Source organism: Salvelinus alpinus, chromosome 17, assembly GCF_045679555.1.
Source record: "Salvelinus alpinus chromosome 17, SLU_Salpinus.1, whole genome shotgun sequence".
NCBI lineage: Eukaryota > Metazoa > Chordata > Actinopteri > Salmoniformes > Salmonidae > Salvelinus > Salvelinus alpinus.
The window spans coordinates 44,741,240-44,766,204 of record NC_092102.1 but is presented as its reverse complement, the minus strand read 5'-3'; the positions used below and the strand labels follow the sequence as shown (position 1 = coordinate 44,766,204).

The 24,965-nt window shown below is 45.3% G+C and overlaps 1 protein-coding gene across 2 annotated transcripts in view; it reads left to right on the top strand.

Moving 5' to 3' along the window:
- Positions 1–24,889, top strand: part of LOC139543015 (laminin subunit beta-2-like) — a 72,446-nt gene extending 47,557 nt beyond the window's left edge. Inside the window, exons 13-35 of one of the 2 annotated variants that reach the window (XM_071349104.1) lie at positions 525–604; positions 750–885; positions 3,626–3,784; positions 3,958–4,085; positions 4,317–4,452; positions 4,672–4,864; positions 5,016–5,159; positions 5,398–5,629; positions 5,721–5,890; positions 6,212–6,247; positions 9,812–10,036; positions 10,141–10,358; positions 10,447–10,543; positions 18,780–19,152; positions 19,301–19,485; positions 21,173–21,414; positions 21,522–21,725; positions 22,055–22,199; positions 22,419–22,626; positions 22,764–22,905; positions 23,007–23,183; positions 23,291–23,450; positions 24,131–24,889. In XM_071349104.1, coding sequence (XP_071205205.1) covers positions 525–604; positions 750–885; positions 3,626–3,784; positions 3,958–4,085; positions 4,317–4,452; positions 4,672–4,864; positions 5,016–5,159; positions 5,398–5,629; positions 5,721–5,890; positions 6,212–6,247; positions 9,812–10,036; positions 10,141–10,358; positions 10,447–10,543; positions 18,780–19,152; positions 19,301–19,485; positions 21,173–21,414; positions 21,522–21,725; positions 22,055–22,199; positions 22,419–22,626; positions 22,764–22,905; positions 23,007–23,183; positions 23,291–23,450; positions 24,131–24,267 — 3,927 coding nt within the window. In that variant the 3' untranslated portion in view covers positions 24,268–24,889. The remainder of the gene's footprint in view (positions 1–524; positions 605–749; positions 886–3,625; positions 3,785–3,957; positions 4,086–4,316; positions 4,453–4,671; positions 4,865–5,015; positions 5,160–5,397; positions 5,630–5,720; positions 5,891–6,211; positions 6,248–9,811; positions 10,037–10,140; positions 10,359–10,446; positions 10,544–18,779; positions 19,153–19,300; positions 19,486–21,172; positions 21,415–21,521; positions 21,726–22,054; positions 22,200–22,418; positions 22,627–22,763; positions 22,906–23,006; positions 23,184–23,290; positions 23,451–24,130) is intronic. The other variant, XM_071349105.1, reaches the window with a different exon arrangement.
- The last annotated feature ends 76 nt before the right edge of the window (positions 24,890–24,965 follow it).

Here is a 24,965-nt window from a genome sequence, read left to right as displayed (position 1 = left end):
GTAATTTGATAGACAGGATGCATTTACAGTAAGTCATTTTGATAGACAGGATGTATTTACAGTAAGTCATTTTGATAGACAGGATGTATTTACAGTAAGTCATTTTGATAGACAGGATATAGTTACAGTAAGTCATTTTGATAGACAGGATGTATTTACAGTAAGTCATTTTGATAGACAGGATGTAGTTACAGTAAGTCATTTTGATAGACAGGATATAGTTACAGTAAGTCATTTTGATAGACAGGATGTATTTACAGAATTACATTTTGATAGACAGGACGTATTTACAGTAAGTCATTTTGATAGACGAGATGTATTTACAGTAAGTCATTTTGATAGACAGGATGTATTTGGAGCTAGGAACACCTGGTTGAGATATCTGAGTCGCCATCTATGACTCATATCCAAACCCATCAGCTGACATGTATGATCCAGTAACCCTGGCTGATGGAGTTGGTAGGTGGGAATGCAGTCTGTCTGGTGCTAACAGCTGTCTCTGTCTGTCTCCCTCCTGCCCACAGCCAGAACACTGGGCACTGAGTCACGACCTGAATGGCTGCAGAGACTGTGACTGTGATGTGGGCGGAGCCACAGATAACCAGTGAGTGACATTGTGATCTGTTTCTGCATCACATACAATTAATAAAAAACAAAATGTCCTCTTAATGTATATCTCTACCAATGAATTTGATTCATGTTGTACAACTACAGGATTACTGAATAGACCTTTTATCTGTCTTCCTCAGCTGCTCAATGGAGAATGGGCAGTGTCGTTGTCGTAGTCATATGGTGGGCCGTCAATGTACCCAGGTGGAGTCTGGGTACTTCTTCATGGCTCTGGACCACTATATCTACGAGGCTGAGCTGGCCATGCTGGGACAGGTAACTACTGCTGCTCCCTACACACAGAACAGACAGGGCTGTTATTTACATTGTTTGCACTGTCTATGTTTGACCTTGTGTGAAAAAATGAAAGAAAGAATACCCTTGTCTTTCTTGCACTAGCACTAACACTAGCACTAGCACTAACACTAACACTAACACTAACACTAACACTAACACTAGCACTAGCACTAGCACTAACACTAGCACTAGCATTAACACTAACACTAGCACTAGCACTAACACTAGCACTAACATTAACACTAGCACTGACACTAGCACTAGCACTAGCACTAGCACTAGCACTAGCACTAGCACTAGCACTAACACTAACACTAGCACTAACACTAGCACTAACATTAACACTAGCACTGACACTGACACTAACACTAGCACTAGCACTAGCACTAGCACTAGAACTAGCACTAACATTAGCACTAACACTAACACTAGCACTAGCACTAACACTAACACTAGCACTAACACTAGCACTAGCACTAGCACTAGCACTAACACTAACACTAACACTAACACTAGCACTAACACTAGCACTAACACTAACAATAGCACTAACAATAGCACTAACACTAGCACTAACACTAGCACTAACACTAGCACTAACACTAACACTAGCACTAACACTAGCACTAACACTAGCACTAACACTAACACTAGCACTAACACTAACACTAGCACTAACACTAGCACTAACACTAACACTAACACTAGCACTAACACTAACACTAGCACTAACACTAACAATAGCACTAACAATAGCACTAACACTAGCACTAACACTAGCACTAACACTAGCACTAGCACTAGAACTAGCACTAGCACTAACATTAGCACTAACACTAACACTAGCACTAGCACTAACACTAACACTAGCACTAGCACTAACACTAGCACTAACACTAGCACTAGCACTAGCACTAGCACTAGCACTAACACTAGCACTAGCACTAACACTAGCACTAGCACTAACACTCATAATCAGTCACCCTCACACTAACACTAACACTAACACTAGCACTAGCACTAGCACTAGCACTAACACTAGCACTAGCACTAACACTAGCACTAGCACTAGCACTAACACTAGCACTAGCACTAACACTAGCACTAGCACTAACACTCATAATCAGTCACCCTCACACTAACACTAACACTAACACTAGCACTAGCACTAACACTAGCACTAGCACTAGCACTAGCACTAACACTAGCACTAGCACTAGCACTAACACTAGCACTAACATTAGCACTAACACTAGCACTAGCACTAACACTAACACTAGCACTAACACTAACACTAACACTAGCACTAACACTAACACTAGCACTAACACTCACAGTCACCCTCACACTAACACTAACACTAACACTAGCACTAACACTAGCACTAGCACTAGCACTAACACTAGCACTAGCACTAACACTAACACTAACACTAGCACTAGCACTAACACTAGCACTAGCACTAGCACTAACATTAGCACTAACACTAGCACTAGCACTAACACTAGCACTAACACTAGCACTAACACTAGCACTAGCACTAGCACTAGCACTAACACTAACACTAATACTAGCACTAACACTAACACTAGCACTAGCACTAACACTAACACTAGCGATAACACTAAAACGAACACTAAAACTAACACTAACACTAGCGATAACACTAAAACTAACACTAAAACTAACACTAACACTAGCACTAGCACTAACACTAGCACTAGCACTAACACTAACACTCATAATCAGTCACCCTCACACTAACACTAACACTCACACTCTGTCACGTTCCTGACCTGATTTCCTTTATTTTGTCTTTGTTTAGTATGGTCAGGGCGTGAGTTGGGGTGGGCATTCTATGTTATGTGTTTCCATGTTTAGGTTCATTGTTAATTAGCCTGATATGGTTCTCAATCAGGGGCAGGTGTTTTACGTTTCCTCTGATTGAGAACCATATTAAGGTAGGCTGTTCACACCGTTTGTTTGTGGGTGATTGTTCCTGTGTCAGTGTTTGTGCCACACGGGACTGTTTCGTTTGTTAGTTTGTTCCTGTTCGTGCGTTCTTCGTTGTCTGTAAGTTCTCATGTTCAGGTCTGTTTACGTCGTTTATTGTTTTGTAGTTTGTTAAGAGTTTTTCCGTCTTCGTCTTTCTTTAATAAATCATTATGTCTTCATACCTCGCTGCATATTGGTCCGATCCTTCTCGCCTCTCCTCGTCCGATGAGGAGGACGAAATAGACAATCGTTACACACTCACACTCACACTAGCACTAACACTAACACTAGCATTAGCATTAGCACTAGCACTAGCACTAACACTAGCACTAACACTAACACTAGCCCTAACATTAACACTAGCACTAGCACTAGCACTCATACTCCCTCACCCTCACACTAGCACTAACACTAGCACTAACACTAGCACTAACACTAGCACTAACACTAGCACTAACACTAGCACTAACACTAGCACTAACACTAGCACTAACACTAGCACTAACACTAGCACTCATACACAGTCACAGTCACCCTCACATTAACACTCACACTAACGCTGACTTAGCTGATAGCTGCTTTATAAATAATAAAAAAATGACTTACTCTGTCTATGATTTGTGGTTGTCTCACCTAGCCACCATAAGGTAAATGCACTAACTGTAAGTCGTTTTGGATAACAGCGTCTGCTAAATTACTAAAATGTATTTGTGTGTGTGTCCAGGGCTGCAGTGTGGAGCAGAGGGAGCACCAGCCTGGGCGCCCTACCACCTGGACTGGCACTGGGTTTGCCAAGGTCCCAGAGGGCAGCAGCCTGGATTTCTCCATCAACATCATCCCCTACTCCATGGAGTACGACCTCCTCATCCGCTATGAGTCGCAAGTTAGTGCCTAGTTACTCACGCACACGTATGCACACACACACAAACACATACAATTTTATTTGATTTACCCATGCATACACACACACACACACACACACACACACCTCTATTCTCCGGGTGTGTACTGTACAGTGTGTATATTACCTTTATTGTGGTGTGTGTGTTGTGTTAGATGCCACGGGACTTGGAGGAGGTCCGTGTGACTATCATTCGGCCAGGGCCCATTCCCACCAGCAGCCCATGTGGAAACACCATCCCTGCAGACGACATGCTCACTGTTTCCCTGCCTGCAGGATCCAGGTGAGGGACACACACAGACACACACCTCACTATGGAATATACAGGTCGCCTAGCGGTTAAGAGAATTTGACCAATAACCGAAAGGTTGCTGGTTCGAATCTCCGCGCTGAATAGGTGAACATCTGCCGATGTGCCCTTGAGCATGGCACTTAACCCTAATTGCTTCTCTAAGTCACTCTGGATAAGCATTTCACTACACTTTCCTCTAGTGTTTGTGTGTGTGTGATGCAGGTTTGTCGTGCTGCCTCAATCTATCTGCTTGGAGAGAGGAGTTAGTTACACGCTTCACTTTGAGTTCAGTCGCTATCTGGAACGGAACAATGTTCTCATTCCCGGTACAACTGCTGCCAACATTCTAGTGGACTCTGTGAGTATCAATACTCAACAAAGGATATGTTTGTCTGGACATCTCTCTCTCTCTTTCTCTCTCCCTCTCTCTCTCTTTCTCACTCCCTCTCTCTCTCTTTCTCCCCCTCTCTCTCTCTTTCTCTCTCCCTCTCTATTCTTTATCTCTCCCTCTCTCTTTCTGTCTAATTGTGTTCTTCTTATGTAGTCTAGCTAAAACTCCTCCCTCCTTCCTCTCCAGATTTCCCTTCTCCCTCGTTACTCCTCCCTGGAGATGTTCATCGGCGGAGACCCCGCCTCCATCGCCCGGAAACAGAGCTACGAGCGCTACCGCTGCCATGACGGGGCTAAGAGCGTGACACGCCCCCAGATCAGTGACGTCTGTGCCAAACTCATCACCAGCATGTCAGCCATCATTAACCATGGAGCTTTGGGTATGTCAACTCTCCTACAGTTCACAAATGAACCTCATCCACTAGGGGAGTTCAGATAGTCTCTGTCGTCAAAGATGCCTGGTGATACCTAAATACCGAACTTATTTGCAATGAAATTAGAATGTTTTAATCACTTCCTTCTTCTTCACAGCTTGCCAGTGTGACCCCCAGGGTTCAGTCAGCTCAGTGTGTGACATGCGCGGAGGTCAGTGTCGCTGTAGGTCCAATGTGATTGGACGGCGCTGTGACCACTGTGGTCCTGGGACGTACGGCTTTGGACCTGCAGGATGTAAAGGTGAGTGTCGTAACCCCAGTCAACCACACAGAGTCAAACTCCTGCTGTTATCTAGTAGGGTACACACATAGTTTCTTCTGCAGAGGTGCATTGGACTGTTCTATCTGTCCGTCCGTCCGTTTCTACTGGTGGCATCCCTTGGGGCCTTTATTACCCACTGACCCCCTCCCTCACGCCTCTCTTCATCTACCTTTTCCTATACATCTCTCCCTTGTTCTCTCTATCTCTCTCTCTCTAGCCTGTGAGTGTAGTCTGGAAGGTGCGGTCACTCGGTTCTGTGACCAGCTGACTGGGCAGTGCCCATGCAGCCAGGGTGCGTTTGGCCAGCGGTGCGATGGCTGCCAGGCAGGACACTGGGGCTTCCCCAACTGTAAGCAGTGCCTATGTAACGGACACGCTGAGGAGTGCCACCAGAGGACCGGAGCCTGTCTCAACTGCAGGGAAAACACTGGAGGGGACAAATGTGACAGGTGGCGATTCACCATGGGGACAGTGGAGAATCTGGGGATAAGTATGAAGGTACCACTATTAAATGTAATTGCGCTATTACTGTATTTCAAGGTGTGCCAACGGTTACTACGGAAACCCGGTGCTGGGCACAGGTAACAGTAACCGATGCCAACCCTGCCCCTGCCCGGATGGCCCAAACAGCGGAAGACACTTTGCTACCTCCTGTCACCAGGACAACCACAACAGACAGGTGGTCTGCAACTGTAACCAAGGATACACAGGTACAGCTCACGCCTCCATTGAGGTGTCTTCTCTCTCTCCCTCTCTTGTTCTTCCTCCTCTTCCTTAGCCAGGGAAGTGGATGATGAGGAACAGTTTGATCATGTCTGCATGAATGAGCAGGTGTATCATAGGGCTAATTAATGATGCACTGTGAATGGAGATGATTGGTTGGTTAGTGTGATTTAAACTCGCCACGGTGGGTCTTCTGGTGAACCAAATAAAAAATCTGTGGACAAATAGTCTCGTAGAAAGTTCCTCCGACCAGAATGAGTGTGGAATGATAACGTGTGATGTTTCCTCCCTTACCCTACTTGGCACAGGGGGGATGGTTAAGCGCTCCGAGGGTTCCTTCAAGCGTGAGTAATGATGATGGGAAACCACCCTCCCTAAAAATAAATTAAGAACTGCCCCTGCATGGCTTCAGCACCCCACCTATCTATGGTGCTGTGCCACAGTACACTCCTGCCTCAGAGTAGATGAAATTCCTATAAACTGATCCAGAATCAGTTTTGAACGATTGTATAACACAAATAACTGTAATTGAGTTGGATGACTGATACTGAAGCTGAGTCTGGGTCAACTTCTACAGTATCTCCTGTGTATATCAACTATTATGTTATACTGGGCACATACAGTCAGTGCTTGTTACTCCTGCTGAATCACACAGGCACCAAGCAGCAGGCAGTCAACCAACTGAAAACAACAGAATCTCTGCCATGCTGCATTCTGTCTTGTGATTCTCTGCCTCCGTTAAACAGACACAAAATACAGGAACAGGTCTGACACTCATAGCAGACACGCTGAAGCTGTGAGAGTGACACTACGCCAACCTATGTGTTCACTCACACCCACTGTGAGCCTGTGACAAATAGACATATCTTAACAGCTGCTTTTCTCTGCTTTAGATAGCTTTGCTGCTACAATCATGATGTGCTTTACTGTAAATGCACAATGGAACAAACAAAGTCTCTGTGGAATCAAACTGTGTTCAAGCTCTGTACTTTAATGTATTCTCCAATTAAAAAGAATTTACAGTAGAAATGACACTCAATTTATTGGGTCCTCTGTGTCATCTTGCCTTGTTGTATACATTCAGCCTTTCAGTTTCCACAAAATAATAGTATCACAATGCCCATTTATATTTTCTGTCAAGTGAGGAAATCCTATGTTGTATTCAACTCGGGGGTTAGAATACACTACTTCCCTGCTAGGAGTGACCTCTCTCTCCTTGTTTTGCTGGAGGGACCTCAAGACCAGCAGCTGTAGGTTGTCTGTCAAACCCAAAAGTCAGCCGCCCTCCACCCCAGCATACTCTGCCCCCTGCAGCCGTCAGTTGGACAAAAAAATGTAAAGTATGTCTCCCTTCCTCTGAATCCATCCTTAGAAAAGATGGGCTCTTTGTGAGAGAAGTAAATTGTTCACGGTGTCTGCCAAAATGCTGAAGCACAGTGTTGTGTTAGAGACCACCTAAAGCGAGACCGATTGAAGACCAACACCGAGACCAGAACAATGAGAGTCCAATTCAAGACCATGACTGATATTGTTCCAAATCATCACCACAATAAGAGTTGATAATGTCCAGTATTTCTGTGTTCATATTTCAGAAGGACATATGGATCGTTTAGACATTAAAAATGGTGAAGAAATGCACGCTGAGGAAAATAGAGAGACACTCTACACATGATCACAAACCCAAACAGGTTTCTGTTAGATAGAAATACCAAATATGTAACAAATTCCTCAGTCTGCCCTCTCTTGGTGAGCGTGCAACTTTGAAACAATTTCCCCCACTCTTCTCTGCCAGCTGCACGGAGTAGATTGACATTTATTGGGATGAGTCTTGTCCTGGAGGCAGAGCAGATCGATTTCCACTAGATGGGCCAGTGGCAAAGTCAAAATTAACTATGTAGGCCTATAGTAATAATGTATGAAAACCAAAATTAGCTTTTTGATCTTAATTTAAGATAAGGGTTAGGCATAAGGTTAGCAATTTGTTTAAGATGAGGGTTAAAATGGGATTTTATGACTTTGTGGCTGTGCCAGCTAGTTACTACCCCACAGAGCAGCCTCCAATACATGAGTCATCCCAATAAATGCCAACCTGCACAAGCAGAGCAAGAAAATTCAGACAAGTGCGACAAGTTTTGAACATACTGAGCTGAGAATTTTTTGTAGACTGCAGAATTTTTTTTTTCTTCCCAAGCTTCAGAAGTCACTATTACAGGACTAGTAAAGGCCCAGAAATGTATTTTCTTCCAAAAATATATATTTTTATTAATTATATAATTTTTATTCTGATTTTCAAGCACCCCTACTTCCCGCGGCAATGGTTTTGAGGATATTTTTCAATGAAAGAAAAGGACAGTAATGTTACAAGACAAGTAGGAAGCGATATCATGACAGAAGTGTGGATATTTGGCCTGGCAAAGCGTTTTTATGCGCTGACTGAATGGGAACTGATAATGAGTTTTTTACTCCGCTGGTCTCTGGAAGAAATTACGAGTCCTCCTTGTCCGAGACCGAGTCAAGACCGAGTAAAAATGTATCCTACACTGAGACAAGACTGACAGCACTCAATACTGTTAACCAACTTCCAAACGAGCTTCAATGCCATACAACACTCCTTCCGTGGCCTCCAACTGCTCTTAAACGCTAGTAAAACTATATGCATGCTCTTCAACTGATCGCTGCCTGCACCCGCTTGCCCAACTAGCATCACTACTCTGGACGGTTCTGACTTAGAATATGTGAACAACTATAAATACCTAGGTGTCTGGCTAGACTGTAAACTCTCCTTCCAGACTCATATTAAGCATCTCCAATCCAAAATTAAATCTAGAATCGGCTTCCTATTTTGCAACAAAGCCTCCTTCACTCACGTTGCCAAACATACCCTCGTAAAATGGACTATCCTACCGATCTATAAGTCTTTGCTAGGTAATGCTCCGCCTTATCTCAGCTCACTGGTCACCATAACAACACCCACCTGTAGCACGTGCTCCAGCAGGTATATCTCACTGGTCATCCCCAAAGCCAACACCTCCTTTGGCCGCCTTTCCTTCCAGTTCTCTGCTGCCAATGACTGGAACGATTTGCAAAATGGCTGAAGTTGAAAACTTATATCTCCCTCACTAACTTTAAGCATCAGCTATCAGAGCAGCTCACCGATCGCTGCAGCTGTACACAGCGCATCTGTAAATAGCCCATCCAACTACCTACCTCATCCCCATATTGTTTTTATTTACTTTTTTTTGCGTTATTGACTGTATTCTGATTTGGTTACCCAGGAGATAAACAGTGACTAGTGAGGAGCTCTGTTGCAGAGTGGATTATGCTTCAGCCCATGTGTAACTCTGTGTTGTTGTTGTTTTTGTCACACTGCTTTGCTTTATCTTGGCCAGGTCGCAGTTGTAAATGAGAACTTGTTCTCAACCGGCCTACCTGGTTAAATAAAGGTGAAATAAAAATAAATACAAATATGTGGTCTCAAGAACGGACTCTACAACACTGCTGAAGCATAATCCACTCTGCAACAGAGCTCCCCACTAGTCACTGTTTATCTCCTGGGTAACCAAACTCCCTTTTAACACAAGATGTGATAGCATTGCACAATGATAAAATATGAAACATTTTCAAGTATCTAACATCATGTGTACATCCTGATAACAACTTTATTGATAGTCACTGAGCTGGGTTTCACCACTTGTCTCTGTCTGTCTGCATAAGCTATCAAACTATAAGCTTCTCACTTAAGTTCACTGGAAAACTGTTTGGAAATACTTGAAAATACCAAGTCATTTTTCACCCTCACCCAGCCAATAAATATCTCAATATCAACATAAGATATTCCACTTTCCATCTCTGTCCATCCAAAAATCTCCCTCCTTCTCCCTCAATCTTTTTTCCTTTTTGGGTCACAGGTTCCCGGTGTGAGGAGTGTGCCCCTGGTTACTATGGTAACCCCTCCCAGCCAGGTGGGCGGTGCCAGCCCTGCAGGTGCAGTAACAACGTTGACATGTCAGACCTGGATGCGTGTGACCGGCGGACAGGAGAGTGTGAGAAGTGTCTCTACAACACAGAGGGACCGGACTGTGGGGTGTGCAAGAGCGGTTACTATGGAGACGCCTCGCGACGCAACTGCAGAAGTGAGTGACTGTTGAAGCATCCTTTTTACACAAAAAAAACTTAACAACCATTCATTTTAGACTGTATATGTATATTTTTTATCTACTTTTTTCTGTTTCATCAGAGTGCACCTGTAACTTCCTGGGCACAGAGCAAACCCAGTGTACAGCGCGGGATGAGTGTGTCTGCCAGCGTGCCACGGGGCAGTGCCAGTGTCTACCCAACACTATCGGCCTGACATGTGACCACTGTAAGCCCAACTACTGGAACCTGGCTAGTGGGCGGGGCTGTGAGGCCTGCGGCTGTGAACCCAACAACGCTGTCAACCCCGCCTGCAACGAGGTGTGGGTGTGGTTCCATTATTAAGGTGCTTCATGGGATAAACCTCTTCTGTGACCTCATGCTCATGTTTGTCCTCTCTGTGCCCCAGTTCACTGGAAAGTGTCAGTGTCGTGACGGATTTGGTGGGAAGACCTGTACAGACTGCCAAGAGAACTACTGGGGTGACCCAAGGATCCAGTGTAGAGGTCAGCATTAACAGAAACGCCATGTAACATGTTATTCATAAGAATGGCATCAAAATATCAGCAGCAGACATATACTAACGATCTCCGACTTCCTCTCTCTCTCTCTCTCTCTCTCTCTCTCTCTCTCTCTCTCTCTCTCTCTCTCTCTCTGTCTCTCTCTCTCTCTGTCTCTCTGTCTCTCTCTCTCTCTGTCTCTCTCTCTCTCTCTCTCTCTCTCTCTCTCTCTCTCTCTCTCTCTCTCTCTCTCTCTCTCTCTCTCTCTCTCTCTCTCTCTGCATGGGAGACATGTTAACATTGCCAAACAAGTGAAGTAGATAATATACAAAAGTGAAATAAACAATATAAATTAACAGTAAACATTACACTCACAGAAATTCCAAAAGAATAAAGACATCGGGTTTGTTTTCAAATTATTTGTGGGTCTGTGTAATCTGAGGGAAATGCGTGTCTATAATATGGTCATGTATTTGGCAGGAGGTTAGGAAGTGCAGCTCAGTTTCCACCTCATTTTGTGGGCAGTGTGCACATAGCCTCTCTTCTCTTGACAGCCAGGTCTGCCTACGACTGCCTTTCACAATAGCAAGGCTATGCTCACTGAGTCTGTACATAGTCAAAGCTTTCCTTAAGTTTGGGTCAGTCACAGTGGTCAGGTATTCTGCCACTGTGTACTCTCTGTTTAGGGCCAAATAGCATTCCAGTTTGCTCTATTTTTTTGTTAATTCTTTCCAATGTATCAAGTAATTTTTGTTTTCTCATGATTTGGTTGGGTCTAATTGTATAGCTGGTCCTGGGGCTCTGTGGGGTGTGTTTGTGTTTGTGAACAGAGCTCCAGGACCAGCTTGCTTAGGTGACTTTTCTCCAGGCTAATTCTGCTCTGCATGCGTTATTTGGTGTTTTACGTTGTACATGAAGGATATTTTCTTTGTGTTGTTGTTTGTTTATTATTTTCCAGTGGTGGTGGTTAGAGTCTATCGGTTCTTCAATTACATTGAGCTGATTTCTGACGTGCTGTTCCTTATTTTTCCTTTGTGTATTTCTGTATTGTTTTAGTGATTCACCATAGTGAAGGTGTAGACTCGGGTTTTCTGGGTCTCTATGTTTTTGGTTGGACAGGTTTATAAATTTCTTTCTTAGGTTTTTGCATTCTTCATCAAACCATTGGTCGTTGTTGTTCATTTTCTTCGGTTTTCTGTTTGAAATTTTTAGATTTGATATGGAAGCTGAGAGGTCAAATATACTGTTTAGATTTTCTACTGCTACGTTTACACCTTCATTATTACAGTGGAACGTTTTGTCCAGGAAGTTGTTGAAAAGGGATTGAATTTGTTGTTGCCTAATTGTTTTTTGGTAGATTTCCACACTACATTCCTTCCATCTACAGCATTTCTTAATATTACTCAGTTCCTTTGGCTGTGATGCCTCATGATTGAGTATTGCTCTGTTCAAGTAGACTTTGATTTTGCTGTGGTCTGACACGGGTGTCAGTGGGCTGACTGTGAACGCTCTGAGAGACTCTGGGTTGAGGTCAGTGATAAAGTAGTCTACAGTACTACTGCCATGTATCCACTATAGGAGTCCCCTCGAAGTCTACCATTGACTATGTACATACCCAGCGTGGGACAGAGCTACAGGAGGTGTGACCCGTTTTTGTTGGTTATGTTGTCGTAGTTGTGCCGAGGGGGGCATATGGGGGAGGGAATACTGTCACCTGCAGGCAGATGTTTGTCCCCCTGTGTGCTGAGGGTGTCAGGTTCTGTCCAGTTCTGGCATTTAGGTCACCACAGACTAGTACATGTCCCTTGGCCTGGAAATGATTGATTTCCCCCTCCAGGATGGAGAAGCTGTCTTCATTAAAGTATGGGGATTCTATTGGGGGGATAGAGGTAGCACACATGAGGACATTTTTCTCTGTTAAGATCATTTCCTTTTGAATTTCTAGCCAAATGTAAAATGTCCCTGTTTTGATCAATTTAATACAGTGAGTTAGGTCTGCTCTATACCAAATTAGCATACCCCCTGAGTCTCTTCTCTGTTTCACACCTGGTAGTTTGTTGGATGGGACTACCAGCTCTCTGTAACCTAGAGGGAAACCAGTGGGTCCGTCTCCTCTATACTATGTTTCTTGTAGGATGACAATGTCTGTATTTCCGATTTCTTTGATGAAATCCAGGTTCCTACTTTTTAGGCCAAAGGCAGATGGCATCAGGCCTTGGATATTCCAGGATGAGATGGTGAAGATTTTGTGTTCCATAAAGTGTCCAATGTTGTTGGTCGTGGGGTTTGGCTTCAGGCCAGTAAGTGTGAGCAGAGCCTGCTGATCATCTGGTACATGTCATTGGCTTGGGCTAGTGTAAGAGTGGGGTTTGGGCCTGTTTTCCTACTCACGGCCTGGGCGTATGTGTGACTTCCATGTTGAGGCCCTCTTTGCGGGAGTGGGGGGCACGGGGTGGGCTGGGCTGGAGGGACATAGGTCTGATCTGAGGGGGCCTAAGTGGGGTGTGGGCATGGTTGACTTGGGGGTGTGTTGATCGGTTGGGGTGGGGGTGTGTATGTGGCTGGTGGTGTTGTGGTCTGGATGTAGGTCCTCTCGGCGTGTGGGTGGGTGTGGGGGGTTGTCAGGAGGGCTATCAGGGTGGCTGACAGGGGGGGGGGGGGGGGGGGGGGTGCTCAGAGGGGGTGGAATTCCCTGGGCTTGGGCTTCTTCATTTGTCTGTCCCGCTATGTTGTCGACGCTATGGTCAGGGTATGGGGTGGACTGTTCTGCTGTGGTGTCAAGACTTTTGTCAGGAGCTAAGTTGGGCTGTTCTGCTGGCTTCTCTGCGGGGGTGGCTACCTCTCTAGTGGGTTGATCTCTGTCACACACCATCCCCCTCATCCTTTCCTCCAGCAGTCTGATCCTCTCCTCTAGTGCTCTGTTCTTCTCCTGATCCTGCTCTTTGTGCTGTAGATGTTGTCTCACTGCAGTCCAGAGTGCAGATATGTCTCTCTCCACCTCCAGCTCTCCAGGTCTAGTTAAGGGGATGTTGTTGTGCTGGACTGTTGTCTGGGTCTGTGCTGACTGGAGTGTAATCACCTGCTGTTCCAGCTCCACCTGCCTTACCTCCAGCTGGGTGAATTTATCCCTCATTTGAATGGTTGACTTTCCACTTGGGGTTGCTCGTCTGTGGGTTTATGTAATGAAGAGGTCTGGTCTGACCTTCTCGGCGTGGGGGTATCTTTCTCAAGGGAGAGCTTCTCCTGCTGAGCTACTTCTTTGATTAGGTGAAAGTCCAGCTGAAACTGTTTGCTGTTGCCCTGTCCCAAAACTGTTCCAGACTTATAGAAATTTATATTAGCTGACTCAGAGTCCATGTTGTCTATTATCCTGAGTTTCCACCCATCGATAACAGCCCCCCTCTTAACAGAGGGGTAGTGTGTTAATATAGCACTGTGCCATGCCAGGGGATGGTCTGGTTAATATAGCACTGTGCCATGCCAGGGGATGGTCTGGTTAATATAGCACTGTGCCAGGGGATGGTCTGGTTAATATAGCACTGTGTCATGCCAGGGGATGGTCTGGTTAATATAGCACTGCACCATGCCAGGGGATGGTCTGTGTTAATATAGCACTGTGTCATGCCAGGGGATGGTCTGGTTAATATAGCACTGTGTCATGCCAGGGGATGGTCTGTGTTAATATAGCACTGTGCCATGCCAGGGGATGGTCTGGTTAATATAGCACTGTGCCATGCCAGGGGATGGTCTGGTTAATATAGCACTGTGCCATGCCAGGGGATGGTCTGGTTAATATAGCACTGTGCCATGCCAGGGGATGGTCTGTGTTAATATAGCACTGTGCCATGCCAGGGGATGGTCTGTGTTAATATAGCACTGTGCCATGCCAGGGGATGGTCTGTGTTAATATAGCACTGCACCATGCCAGGGGATGGTCTGTGTTAATATAGCACTGTGCCATGCCAGGGGATGGTCTGGTTAATATAGCACTGTGCCATGCCAGGGGATGGTCTGGTTAATATAGCACTGTGCCATGCCAGGGGATGGTCTGTGTTAATATAGCACTGCACCATGCCAGGGGATGGTCTGGTTAATATAGCACTGTGCCAGGGGATGGTCTGTGTTAATATAGCACTGTGCCATGCAGGGGATGGTTTGGTTAATATAGCACTGTGCCATGCCAGGGGATGGTCTGTGTTAATATAGCACTGTGCCATGCCAGGGGATGGTCTGTGTTAATATAGCACTGCACCATGCCAGGGGATGGTCTGTGTTAATATAGCACTGTGCCATGCCAGGGGATGGTCTGTGTTAATATAGCACTGTGCCATGCAGGGGATGGTTTGGTTAATATAGCACTGCGCCATGCCAGGGGATGGTCTGTGTTAATATAGCACTGCACCATGCCAGGGGATGGTCTGTGTTAATATAGCACTGTGCCATGCCAGGGGATGGTCTGTGTTAATATAGCACTGCACCATGCCAGGGGATGGTCTGTGTTAATATAGTACTGTGTCATGCCAGGGGATGGTCTGGTTAATATAGCACTGTGCCATGCCAGGGGATGGTCTGTGTTAATATAGCACTGTGCCATGCCAGGGGATGGTCTGTGTTAATATAGCACTGTGCCATGCCAGGGGATGGTCTGTGTTAATATAGCACTGTGCCATGCCAGGGGATGGTCTGTGTTAATATAGCACTGTGCCATGCCAGGGGATGGTCTGTGTTAATATAGCACTGTGCCATGCCAGGGGATGGTCTGGTTAATATAGCACTGTGCCATGCCAGGGGATGGTCTGGTTAATATAGCACTGTGCCATGCCAGGGGATGGTCTGGTTAATATAGCACTGTGCCATGCCAGGGGATGGTCTGTGTTAATATAGCACTGTGCCATGCCAGGGGATGGTCTGTGTTAATATAGCACTGTGCCATGCCAGGGGATGGTCTGTGTTAATATAGCACTGTGCCATGCCAGGGGATGGTCTGTGTTAATATAGCACTGTGCCATGCCAGGGGATGGTCTGGTTAATATAGCACTGTGCCATGCCAGGGGATGGTCTGGTTAATATAGCACTGTGCCATGCCAGGGGATGGTCTGGTTAATATAGCACTGTGCCATGCCAGGGGATGGTCTGTGTTAATATAGCACTGTGCCATGCCAGGGGATGGTCTGTGTTAATATAGCACTGTGCCATGCCAGGGGATGGTCTGTGTTAATATAGCACTGTGCCATGCCAGGGAATGGTCTGGTTAATATAGCACTGTGCCATGCCAGGGGATGGTCTGTGTTAATATAGCACTGTGCCATGCCAGGGGATGGTCTGTGTTAATATAGCACTGTGCCATGCCAGGGGATGGTCTGTGTTAATATAGCACTGTGCCATGCCAGGGGATGGTCTGTGTTAATATAGCACTGTGCCATGCCAGGGGGATGGTCTGTGTTAATATAGCACTGCACCATGCCAGGGGATGGTCTGGTTAATATAGCACTGTGCCATGCCAGGGGATGGTCTGTGTTAATATAGCACTGCACCATGCCAGGGGATGGTCTGGTTAATATAGCACTGTGCCATGCCAGGGGATGGTCTGTGTTAATATAGCACTGCACCATGCCAGGGGATGGTCTGGTTAATATAGCACTGTGCCATGCCAGGGGATGGTCTGTGTTAATATAGCACTGCACCATGCCAGGGGATGGTCTGGTTAAATAGCACTGTGTCATGCCAGGGGATGGTCTGGTTAATATAGCACTGTGCCATGCCAGGGGATGGTCTGGTTAATATAGCACTGTGCCATGCCAGGGGATGGTCTGTGTTAATATAGCACTGTGCCATGCCAGGGGATGGTCTGGTTAATATAGCACTGTGCCATGCCAGGGGATGGTCTGGTTAATATAGCACTGTGCCATGCCAGGGGATGGTCTGGTTAATATAGCACTGTGCCATGCCAGGGGATGGTCTGGTTAATATAGCACTGTGCCATGCCAGGGGATGGTCTGGTTAATATAGCACTGTGCCATGCCAGGGGATGGTCTGGTTAATATAGCACTGTGCCATGCCAGGGGATGGTCTGGTTAATATAGCACTGTGCCATGCCAGGGGATGGTCTGTGTTAATATAGCACTGTGCCATGCCAGGGGATGGTCTGGTTAATATAGCACTGTGCCATGCCAGGGGATGGTCTGGTTAATATAGCACTGTGCCATGCCAGGGGATGGTCTGTGTTAATATAGCACTGTGCCATGCCAGGGGATGGTCTGGTTAATATAGCACTGTGCCATGCCAGGGGATGGTCTGGTTAATATAGCACTGTGCCATGCCAGGGGATGGTCTGGTTAATATAGCACTGTGCCATGCCAGGGGATGGTCTGGTTAATATAGCACTGTGCCATGCCAGGGGATGGTCTGGTTAATATAGCACTGTGCCATGCCAGGGGATGGTCTGTGTTAATATAGCACTGTGCCATGCCAGGGGATGGTCTGGTTAATATAGCACTGTGCCATGCCAGGGGATGGTCTGGTTAATATAGCACTGTGCCAGGGGATGGTCTGTGTGGAAGATACGGTTGCTTATGTTCCCATTTTTATAATAGTCAGCAAAAAGTGTGTCTTGATTTTCCATAAGGAGCTTGATTTTGTACTATTTTCGTGTCTTATTATTCTTTACATACAGAGGGTACTGTATTTGTAATTACCTCTGAACAGCGGGAGGGTGCTTCTAAGGCCTCTCCATTTGGTTGGGGCTCTCCTGTCATTGTTGGGTTAAAGAGCTTTAACACCTCTCACTTGACACGTCAGTGCTAATTGAAGTTGTATCAAGCTTGGTAGCCTTAACTTAGCATTCAGTCCTTATAAACTAAAATATATCATTGTGATGTATTTTTCTTCATGTTTTTTTTGGAAATAATATATAGCTTCAGGCTATTACTCAGTCAGTTCCAGGTTGGATGGTGTTTTCAGGTCTCTGTTTGTTTGCCCAGAGCATTTGCTGTATAGCTTGGGAATAATAATCTTTGGTAGTTGTAAGCCTTCCAGGTAATTCTGTAATTCTGTCCAAAATCAGGTTGTAGGTTTCGAGTTTTGATTTGGAGTGAAGGTTATGTTGTGGAGGGTATCATCCTGTATATGTCCTGGTGACATAGTGTTGTGGAGGGTAGTATCCTGTATATGTCCTGGTGACATAGTGTTGTGGAGGGTAGTATCCTGTATATGTCCTGGTGACATAGTGAAGGTTATGTTGTGGAGGGTAGTATCCTGTATATGTCCTGGTGACATAGTGTTGTGGAGGGTAGTATCCTGTATATGTCCTGATGACATAGTGTTGTGGAGGGTAGTATCCTGTATAAGTCCTGGTGACATAGTGTTGTGGAGGGTAGTATCCTGTATATGTCCTGGTGACATAGTGTTGTGGAGGGTAGTATCCTGTATATGTCCTGATGACATAGTGTTGTGGAGGGTAGTATCCTGTATATGTCCTGGTGACATAGTGTTGTGGAGGGTAGTATCCTGTATATGTCCTGGTGACATAGTGTTGTGGAGGGTAGTATCCTGTATATGTCCTTGCCAAAGAATCCAAGTTTATCTATCTTTTTTTAAGAACATGCTGTAAAATGCAGAAGCTCATCTGCTCATGACCTCTCTCTCCCTCTCTATCTCTCTATCTCTCTCTATCTCTCTCTCTCCATCTCTCTATCTCTCTCTCCATCTCCATCTCTCTGTCCATCTCGCTCTCTCTCTCTCTCTCTCTTTCTCCCTCTCTATCTCTCTCTCTCCATCTCTCTCTCTATCTCTCTATCTCTCTCTCTCTCTCTCTCTCCCTCTCTATCTCTCTATCTCTCTCTATCTCTCTCTCTCCATCTCTCTATCTCTCTCTCCATCTCCATCTCTTTGTCCATCTCGCTCTCTCTTCATCTCTCTCTCCATTTCTCTCTTCATCCGTCTCTCTCTCTCTTAATCTCTCCGTCCATCTCTCTCTCTTCATCTCTCTCCATCCATCTCTCTCTCTCCATCCATCTCTCTCTCTCCATCTCCCTCTCTTTCTTCATATCTCTGTCCATCTCTCTCTCTCTGTCCATCTCTCTCTCTTTTCATCTCTCTCTCCATCTTTCTCTCTCTCCATCTCTCTCTCTCTGCATCTCTCTCTTCATCTCTCTCTCTCCATCTCTCTCTTTTCATATCTCCATCTTTCTCTCTCTCTCTTCATCTCTCTCTCTCTCTTTTCATCTCTCTCTTCATCTCTCAGCCTGTGACTGTGACCGCCGGGGCATAGATACCTCTCAGTGTGGCCAGAAGACAGGCCACTGCGTGTGTCAACAGGGGGTGTCGGGCGTGCGTTGTGATCAGTGTGCCCGGGGCTTCTCAGGCCAGTTCCCTAACTGCCAGCCTTGCCACCAGTGCTTTGGGGACTGGGACCGGGTGGTACAGAACCTGGCTGTCCGAACCAAGACCCTGTCGGAGCGGGCTCTGGAGATCCAGACCACGGGCCTGACTGGAGCCTATGAGAAGGCCTTCAGAGACCTGGAGGAGAAGCTGGCACGGGTACAGGGCATCGTCAATGCCCGCAACACCACCACAGAGGCAGTCAGCAGCCTGATGGAGCTCATTGAAGACCTCAGGTACAAGGCATACACACTGACACTATTATACTTTACATAACAATACACATACAAAGGTAGACTCTGTCTGAATAAAGATTCACCATGAATACCCCTCTCCTCCAGTTGTGTAGTTGAGCTGTAATTTCTGTCTCCCTTTCTCTTGCAGGTCTCAGATAGGGGAGACCACAGATGTACTGAATCATCTGGAGGGAGACCTGACCAGTGTGGGGAACAGTAATGTTGAGGCCAGTAATGAGCTCAGTGCTCTAGAGAGAGAGGCCAAAGAGCTCAACCTGACCTCAGATCAGCTCCACCGCCAACTGGACATCCTGAAAAACTCTAACTTCCTGGGTGAGCAGAGACGTCCTGTCCCCCTTCCACCAGAGGGATTCTGGGATACGTAGTGCCTTAACTTCTCTAGGGTATGTGGGACGGTAGCGTCTCACCTCGTCAACAGCCAGTGAAACTGCAGGGCGCCAAATTCAAAACAACAGAAATCCCATAATTAAAATTCCTCAAACATACATGTATTTTACACCATTCTAAAGATACACTTGTTGTAAATCCAGCCACAGTGTCTGATTTCAAATAGGCTTTAAGACAAAAGCAAACCAAACGATTATGTTAGGTGAGTGCCTATTCACAGAAAAACACAGCCATTTTTCCAGCCAAAGAGAGGAGTCACAAAAAGCGGAAATATAGATACAATTAATCACCAACCTTTGATGATCTTCATCAGATGACACTCATAGTACTTCATGTTACACAATACATGTATGTTTTGTTCGATAAAGTTCATATTTATATCCAAAAATCTCAGTTTACATTGGCGTGTTATGTTCAGTAGTTCCAAAACATCCGGTGATTTTACAGAGAGCCACATCAATTTACAGAAATAGTCATCATAAATGTTGATGAAAATACAAGTGTTACACATTGATTTTTGGATCCACTTCTCCTTAATGCAACCGCTGTGTCAGATTTTTTTTTTTAACTTTACGGAAAAAGCAAACCATGCAATAATCTGAGTACGGCGCTAATACGACAAATCAACCCAAAGAGATATCCGCAATGTTGGAGTCAACATAAATCAGAAATAGCATTATAAATATTCACTTACCTTTGATGATCTTCATCAGAATCCACTCCCAGGAATCCCAGTTCCACAATAAATGTTTGTTTTGTTCGATAATGTCCATCATTTATGTCCAAATTCCTCCTTGTTGTTAGCGCGTTCAGTACACAATCTAAACTCACGACGAGCGTGCAAGTCCAGCGGAAAGTACGGACGAAAAGTCCAAAAAGTTCCGTTACAGTCTGTAGAAACATGTCAAACAATGTATAGAATCAATTTTTAGGATGTTTTTAACATAAATCTTCAATAATGTTCCAACCGGAGAATTCCTTTGTCTTCAGAAATGCGATGGAACGCAGCTAACTCTCACATGAACGCCCATGGTCAGCGCATGGTCAGCTCGTGGCACTCTGGGAGAGACCTTACTCAATCTCCTCTCATTTGCCCCCACCTCACAGTAGAAGCATCAAACAAGGTTCTATAGACTGTTGACATCTATAGACTGTTGACAAGCCTTGGGAAGTGCAACATGAGTGCAACATCCAAGATAAGCCTTAGAAAGTGCAACATAAGTGCAACATCCAAGATACATTTCCACTGTATCTTGGATAAGCAAAGAGTTGAAAACCTACAAACCTCAGATTTCCCACTTCCTGGTTGGAACTTTTCTCAGGTTATTGCCTGCCATATGAGTTCTGTTATACTCACAGACATCATTCAAACAGTTTTAGAAACTTCAGAGTGTTTTCTATCCAAATCTACTAATAATATGCATATCCTAGGATCTGGGCCTGAGTAGCAGGCAGTTTACTCTAGGCACACTTTTCATCCAGACGTGAACATACTGCCCCCTACCCCAAAGAAGTTAATGGCTGGTGTTATCAATGTTTTTTTTGTAGAAATACTTTTGAAATATTAGTTAAATGTGGCCTTCTTATTATTAGGCCCCTCTCCTTCCCCCAGGTGCATATGAAAGCATCCGTATCTCCTATAATAAGTCCCGGGACGCAGAGCGGCGAGCCAACCAGTCCACCACTACCACGCCCAGCACTGTCAGCCAATCAGCAGACACCCGCCGCAAGACAGAACGCCTCATCTCTGCCAAGAAAGACGACTTCAACCGCAAGAATGCCGCCAACAAGCGAGCCCTGGGGGACCTCAATGCCAAGGCACAAACCCTGGACATGAAGAAGATCAACGAGAAGGTGAGCATGCATGAACATAAACAGCTAGATACAAATGGTCAGCGTTCATGGAAAGTTATGAAAATCTACTAATCTGATACATGTTTCACCCCACCCCCTTTGACCAGGTCTGTGGGGCCCCTGGCGATTCCCCCTGTGTAGAGAGCCATTGCGGAGGGGCGGGTTGCCGTGACGACGAGGGGAACAGGCACTGTGGAGGCCTGAACTGCAACGGTGCTGTAGCGATGGCAGAGAACTCCTTGGAGAAGTCTAAGCACGCAGAGAAAGAGCTGAACGTAGCCATGGGGGAGGTAGAGGAGCTCTTCCACAAGGTCAGTTACTCCAAGTGGACATACATACTCCTTCATAGATAAACCCAAACTGTCTTGACAGGAAAGGAAGACCTGCTATCTATTGTGGCATGTCATTAATGCATACATACCCCTGTGTCACCTTCAGTATGAGGGTACATTTACATTTGAGTCATTTAGCAGACACTTATTCAGAGCGACCTACAGTTAATGCATTCACTAGGTGAGATAACGACATGTCACAGTCATAGTAGGTAAAACGCTTCTACAATGAAGGAGCTCTCAGCAAAGTCGGGGGAATTAATAACAGTTATCCCTGGTTCTCTGTATCCCCCTGTTTGGCTTCTCAGGTGGCAGATGCCAAGAGCAAGGCGGAGGAGGCAAAGGGTAAAGCCCAGGCAGCTCTGGACAAGGCCACTAACACCAAGAACAAGGTGGAGCGCTCCAACAACGACCTGCGGGACCTCATCAAGCAGATCCGGGACTTCCTCATGCGTGAGTTAGCTACTAGGAAAACATTTTTGGAAAAGTGACAGAGAATTCAGATATTAGAGGAAAAGTGAGTTCAGACCTTGGCTACATGGGACCATACAAGCAATTTATCTTCACCTCAGGATTGTCATCATGATCAGCATCATAATAATTAAGTATTAACTTCCAATCTGCGTCAAAAATCTCTATGCTGATCTGAATATCTTTTCTGTCTCCTTGCAGAGGAGGGTGCTGATCCAGACAGCATTGAAACGGTGGCTAACCGTGTCCTGGAGCTGTCCATCCCAGCCTCACCACAGCAGATCAGACACCTGGCAGAGGAGATCAAGGACCGGGTCCAAAGCCTCTCTAACGTAGACGCCATTCTGAAACAGACACAGGACGACGTGCGCAAAGCAGAGCAGCTTCTGCAGGAGGCCAAGAAGGCCAGGTGTGTGTGTGTGTGTGTGTGTGTGTGTGTGTGTATCTTGTATGTAGAGGGTTATACGTTATAACATTATCAAGTCAAAGAGAATAGTCCAGCACAGCGAAACGTTCCTGATTCCAACATGTGTTTCCGTTCTGCAGGAATCGGGCAGACGGGGTGAAATCCACAGCAGAGACGGTGAAACGGGCACTTGAGGACGCTAAGACAGCCCAGGCTGCAGCGGAGAAGGCCATACAGCAGGCTAAGGTTGACATTGGTGAAACGGAGGTCCGACTAGCACAGGTACAGTAGGAACTCAACTGAGTAGACGCCATCTGTATTCTGTTTGATGGGATGAGGGGGATCAAGAGATAATACATTCCTGATATTTTCCCTGCTCGTAGATCGAGTCTGAAACCTCCAGCAGTGAACATGACCTGAATAATGCCATGGACCGCCTTGGCAACCTGGGTCGGGAGATTGACGGTCTGAAACTCAAACGTGCAAAAAACAGCATGGCAGCAGCTCGAGCTGAGGAGACAGCCACTATGGCACGGGACAAAGCCAATGATGCCAAGCAGGTGTGTGTGTGTGTGTGTTCATTCTATGTATGTGTGTGTTCATTTTATGTGTATATTTAGGACTAATACTGTGACTGTTACTAATTATGCTGTCTTATTTCTCTCAGATTTTAGATGGTGAGCTGACAGATAAGTATCACACAGTGCAGGACTTGGTGGACAGGAAAGCCAAGACCGTCCAGGAGGCCAAAAAGACAGCAGGGCGCCTGAGAGACGAGGCCAAGGAGCTACTGAAAGACGCCCAGAACAAGCTCCAGAGACTAGCAGGTGTGTGGCAGGGACCCTGGAGGGAACTGGGTCTCGTTGTTTAATTAAGAGCAGCATTGTTTTTGATTTACACAAGCTAACCTTGGAGAATAGCGAAGGCAACATTGCCCTTTTGTGGTTCAACAGTGCCACTGTATTGTCTGAATTTGTCTGATGGTGGTGTACTCAAACCAGAGAACAAACTGTACATTTTACATTTTAGTCATTTGAGAAAAAATTATGAACCCGCACACTGCTCTTGATAGTATCACTGCTCTTGATAGTATCACTGCTCTTTAATAAGCTTTAGGTATCGGCCTCACGGCCTTCGTCAGACATTTTAGTCATTTAGCAGACGCTCTTATCCAGAGCGACGTGCAGTCATTTTCAGATAGCTGGGTGAGACAACCACATATCACAGGCATAGTAAGTACACTTTTCCTCAATAAAGTAGTTATCTACTTTTAGATAGGAGTCAAGATTATTATATATTTTTTTCTATTTATTTAAGATACTCTTTGAACAGGTAAGGTTTCAGGTGCTTTCGGAAGATGGGCAGGGACTCTGCTATCCTAGCTTCTGAGGGAAGCTGGTTCCACCATTGGGGTGCCAGGACAGGTCTACAGTATGTCAGTCAGCCAAGTCTGGTTATTCTGAGATTAAACATTAAGATATAAACTTGACACACTTTATATCCACAGAACTAGAGAAAGACTATGAAGAGAACCAGAAAAAGTTGGAGGGCAAAGCCCGGCAGTTGGACGGCCTAGAAGACAAGATGAAGGCTATCCTCAACGACATCAACAAACAGATTCAGATCTACAACACCTGTCAGTAAACAGGGATCTGGCCGAGTTGAACCAAACACTGACTGACTGCAGACACTATATGAACCTACTATTGCTTTACTCTCTTGTAGGGTGTACACTGTATGCGCTCTAGTGGGGAACTCAGTACTGCACCTACAGCCATGGTGCTTATCCAACTACACTGTGTAACTGTGTCTTTTTGATTGTAAGATTTCACACATCTAATATAACATTGTGTGCCCTCAGTGTATTACTGTGTGACTTTCAACTGAAGGATAGAAGTGGCTCCACATGACATTTACGAAAATAATAATCCATTTGTGTGTGTGAAGAATACGAAAATGTGCAAATATGTTTCGCCTCAACTCAGATCATCCTCCAAACACTGCCACATTCAGAATATAAATAATGCCAAAAAAGTACTTATGAATAGATTGTTCTGGAAAAACAATGAACAAAAGTTGTTATGTGTACTGACTGAGGATGAACCAGGGGATGATTGGTTACTTTGACATGTTTTCTGATCTCTCCTGGATTAAATGATGGGATGCTTGTTCTCTTTAAACACTACATAGACTCAATGGTTGGTATTGTTTCTGTAATTGAGAGAAAGCTTTTTGGAGTTGCCTGAAAATAAATACTGAAAAAGTATTTCCACCCTCCAGTGTAGGGAAACTGAAATTGTGTGACTAATTAAACTGGAACACCATCAATGCACATAATAAAC